General features: G+C 36.1%; 1 protein-coding gene across 1 annotated transcript; it reads right to left on the reverse strand.

Annotated features, from left to right (window-relative positions):
- Nucleotides 1-620: 620 nt before the first annotated feature.
- On the reverse strand, nucleotides 621-3,432 carry LOC100674282 (olfactory receptor 5V1-like). The gene has a single exon (XM_003421844.3). The coding sequence runs from the start codon at nucleotides 3,039-3,041 to the stop codon at nucleotides 2,085-2,087; it is 957 nt and encodes a 318-aa protein (XP_003421892.2). The 5' UTR covers nucleotides 3,042-3,432; the 3' UTR covers nucleotides 621-2,084.
- Between the last annotated feature and the right edge of the window lie 732 nt (nucleotides 3,433-4,164).

Genomic DNA, 4,164 nt, shown 5'->3' on the forward strand with positions numbered 1-4,164 from the left:
CTCTTAACCACTGCACCACCAAGGCTCCTTAAAAACACCATAAAAAATTAAAAGTTGTCATCCAGTCGATTCCGACTCATAACGACCCTAGAGGACAGAGTAGAACTGCCCCATAGGGTTTCCAAAGAGCGGCTGGTGGATGTGAACTGTGACCTTTTGATTAGCAGCCTTATCACTTCACCACTGTACCAGCAGGGCTCCTAAAAACACTTGACTTGAGTCAATTCCTACTCCTAGTGACTCTATATGACAGAACTGTCCCATAGAGTTTCCAAGGAGCTCCTGGAGGATTCCAACTGCCAGACTTTTGGTTAGCAGCTGTAGCACTAAGTGCTTTGCCACCAGGATTTTCTAAAAACACTTAGGACTGTGGAATTCGACTTAACCCCTCCTGACTTTTAAGCCATTGTTGTAAAGGTATTAATCCCATAAATATTCAACCTTCACAAAATATCATATTTATTGCAGTAAGCTTCATTTCGTTTTACCCACATATTCATAACTGTCAATTCTCATCATTCCTTCCATGACCTTTTTATTCTTCCCTTTGATGCCTTCTTTAATGCAGATGCGCTGGTGGTGAAACCTACGAATTATTCTTTATCTGAAATTGTCTTTATTTAACCTTTATTCTTGAAGAACATTTTGCTAGGCATAGAATTCTAAACACATAGTTATTTCCTTTCATACGTCGAAGATATTATTTTATTCTCTTCTGGACTGTATTCTGTTGTTACTGTTGAAAAAGATTATCTTTCAATCTTAATACAGTTCCTCTCTTATTGTAAAATTTGCTTTGATCCTGGTTTTCTGAAATTTCCATATGATGTGTCTGTGACTGGAATTTGTCATTTGTTATGCCTAAAATTGGTTGGGATTTTTGAGTAATGAATTATTTTTTCAGTTTTGGAATTTTTCAAATATTGCCTAAGTTTCATTCTTTTTCTACTTCTTGGGGCTATACTTATATTTAGGCTAGAACCCACAGTACTCTCTATATTTCCTATCTACAACAGAATACTCTCTGTTCTTCTGTTTGTGCTTTGTTCTAGAAAACATCACCTTATTCACTAATTTTTCTCTTCACTCATGTCTAATCTGTTATTAAACCCATCCACTTAGTTCCTAATTTGGATTCTTATAATTTTCCATTCTGAAATTTTTAATTTCTAGTTTTGTTTTTTAGTGTTGTTGTTATTTTGTTTTCCAAATCTGAAGTTTCATGTTTGATAGCTTCTAGTTCTCTGTCTAATTTTCTAAGTCTAGAATTTATCTCTACAAGCATTGTGTGAGTGCTCGTCTTTCAGTCTATTTTGTGTAGTTCAATAATTTATAGTTACTGTGGTCATGTTTCTGCTGTATTTTTTTTTTTTTTTTTGCTGTTTCTTTTCATTTTTCTTATCTACTTCTGTGTCTACTTATTCTAGATTTTGTGGTAGGCATTGTGTGATGTTACTTTTCTTTGAAAGGATTTTAATTTACTGCCTTTAAGTGCCCAGGACACTATCAATTTGAAATAACTTTAACCAATTTTAGTATATGAAATCTTCTGAGTCATCCACATGATTCAAAGCCTAGCTGTAAGCTAGGTAAAGACTGGTTTATTTCTGGTTCACGCTTATAACTGGGTGCAACTCTTCAGATTCCTACCCCTGAAAATAGAGTGATGTATTAGGAATGCCCTCTTGGCAAGCCCAGGGTCCCACTGTTGAACATCTAATCTTACAAAGGTGCCAAAATGCTATTCAGAACCTCAGTCACTTCTTCAAGATCAACAAATGTCCCACTGAGAAAAAGTCCCAAATGCCAACTCACATTATTGTTTTCTCTTCTTATGTGCAATCTTGGCCTGGTGATTTCTCACTATCTTTTTACTTCACTGATTGTTTTGAATATTTTAAAAATATTTCCTATAGATTATTTTAGCAGAGATGTTTGTACTAACTTAACTAGCCCGCTTGTACTGGATGTGAAAATTTACAATTAACTTTTAATTTTGTTGAAGAGTCACTAGGAAAAATCAGCTCCTAAAAGTAAGATGCACAGTTTTGTGACATATATGATTTTCCTCAGAAGAGTAAAGCTTATACTTCAAAAGTCAGGGGACTGGAAGCCTGCCACTTTCTCCCCATAACTTTCATAGCATCTTTAATATCCTTATTCCTTAAAGAGTAGATTATAGGGTTTAGCATGGGAGTTACAACACTGTACAATACTGATACCAACCTGTCTTTCTCTAGTGAATAAGCTGAGATAGGTCTTGCATATGTGAAGATACCGCTTCCATAGTAAAGAAGAACAATGACCAGATGGGAGGCACATGTAGAAAATGCCTTTTGCCTTCCTTCTGAAGAACTGATCCTTAAAATGGTAGAAATGATATAAAGGTATGAAACAGTGATACACAAGAAAGGAGTCCAACCAAAGAAGACTCCAGCAGAGAACAACACTAGCTCATTGATAGAAGTGTCCCCACAAGACAAGATCAGCAGAGGTGGGATGTCACAGAAAAAATAATTAATCTGGTTATTTCCACAGAAGGGCAGGCGGAATGTCAGTACTGTGTGCACCACTGAGTTGAGGAAACCACCAGCCCAAGACGAGGCTGCTAACTGACTGTACATAGCCTTGTCCATAATAACTGAATATCTTAAGGGTTTGCAGATTGCTACGTAACGATCATATGCCATTGCTGCCAAGAGCAGAGACTCTGACCCCACAAAGAAAATAAATGCAAAAAGTTGAGCTATACAACACCCATAAGAAATGCTTTTCTTCTCTGACAGAAGATGCACCATCATCTGGGGAACGTTGGTGGTGCTATAGCAGATGTCAATAAATGCTAAGTTTTCCAGAAAAAAATACATGGGTATATGTAGATGTGTATCGATCATGGTTACCAAAATCAGAAAAATATTTCCTCCCAAAGTATAGATATAAGTTACTAGGAAGATGGTGAAAAGTAAAAATTGCAACTCATTTAAGTTGGAGAATCCCAAGATGATAAACTCAAACAGAGCTGTTTGGTTTTCTCTTTCCATAATGCAGATCTGGTTTGCTTTTTGAAATTGGGGACAGGGAACCACAGGCTTCTGTAATCATGTACTGCTCCAGAAATAGCCTACAAAACAAGAAAAAACTTCACAAATAAAAGAGTAAGATTATTATCAACAACAATGTCTGGTGTGGCTGTAAAAATTCACAATCCCACAACAAATGAACCCTGCAATCTAGCATCCAGCATAAATATAAACACATCCATTCACCTTTAGGTCAAATCCCTTAAAATGAACAGAGCACGCAGTTTTGAAGTTGAAAATAAACCATAAAAGGATACATGCACCGTAAGGACAATCTGCTAGTGAGAGGAAATAAAGACCCATCTGCTTTGTTTTCCTGAAATCGTAGTGGCTCATGAGAGCCCATTGTTAAATTTTCAAGACTTTTCTAAGCTGGTTATTAAACACAGCCATTGGTAAGTATTCAAAAACTGTTATCCGCTTTATCAAAAATGTCACTCAAGTCCGCAATGAGTGAAATCCAGGCATACAACTCCATTGATTCACTTTTGTCTCACTTCTTAACATAAAGAAAAACATCAACCAACATCCATGGCATTCATCGATGATGTGAGTGACTTATTTGTTGAAATGGATAGAATTCAAGCATTTATTCGTAGTCTGATTTTGTCAAATCATTATTGGATTTCAACCATAGTTGGGTTACAGATACAAGTATTCAGCAAAAATCAACAAAAACACTCCATGAGTATCAATTATCTATATGTAATTGACAATAAAGAGTATTGTATATTTTATTATTACTTGTAAATTGTATATGACACATTCTTTACATCAGTTAACTTTATAATATACATTTGTGTGTGTGAGTGTATGCCTGTATATTTCCCTACCTCCTTGGAAAGGCAGTTGTTGAAACGTTTACTAGCCCATCACTGACTACAGCTTTTGAAGGTACTGCCTCTCTTTCTGGTTACCTGATTGAGTTCAGAGCAGTAAGGAACTTGCCCAAATTCACAGAGCAAGTAATCACCAACCTGATGATTCCAAGTTAATTAGGTCTGGAACCACAGTCCGAGCTCTTTCAACAACCTAAAATACAAATAGGTTTTATTCTGCATGCCAATTCTGACCTATTGGTAGA

This window comes from Loxodonta africana, chromosome 1, assembly GCF_030014295.1.
Source record: "Loxodonta africana isolate mLoxAfr1 chromosome 1, mLoxAfr1.hap2, whole genome shotgun sequence".
NCBI lineage: Eukaryota > Metazoa > Chordata > Mammalia > Proboscidea > Elephantidae > Loxodonta > Loxodonta africana.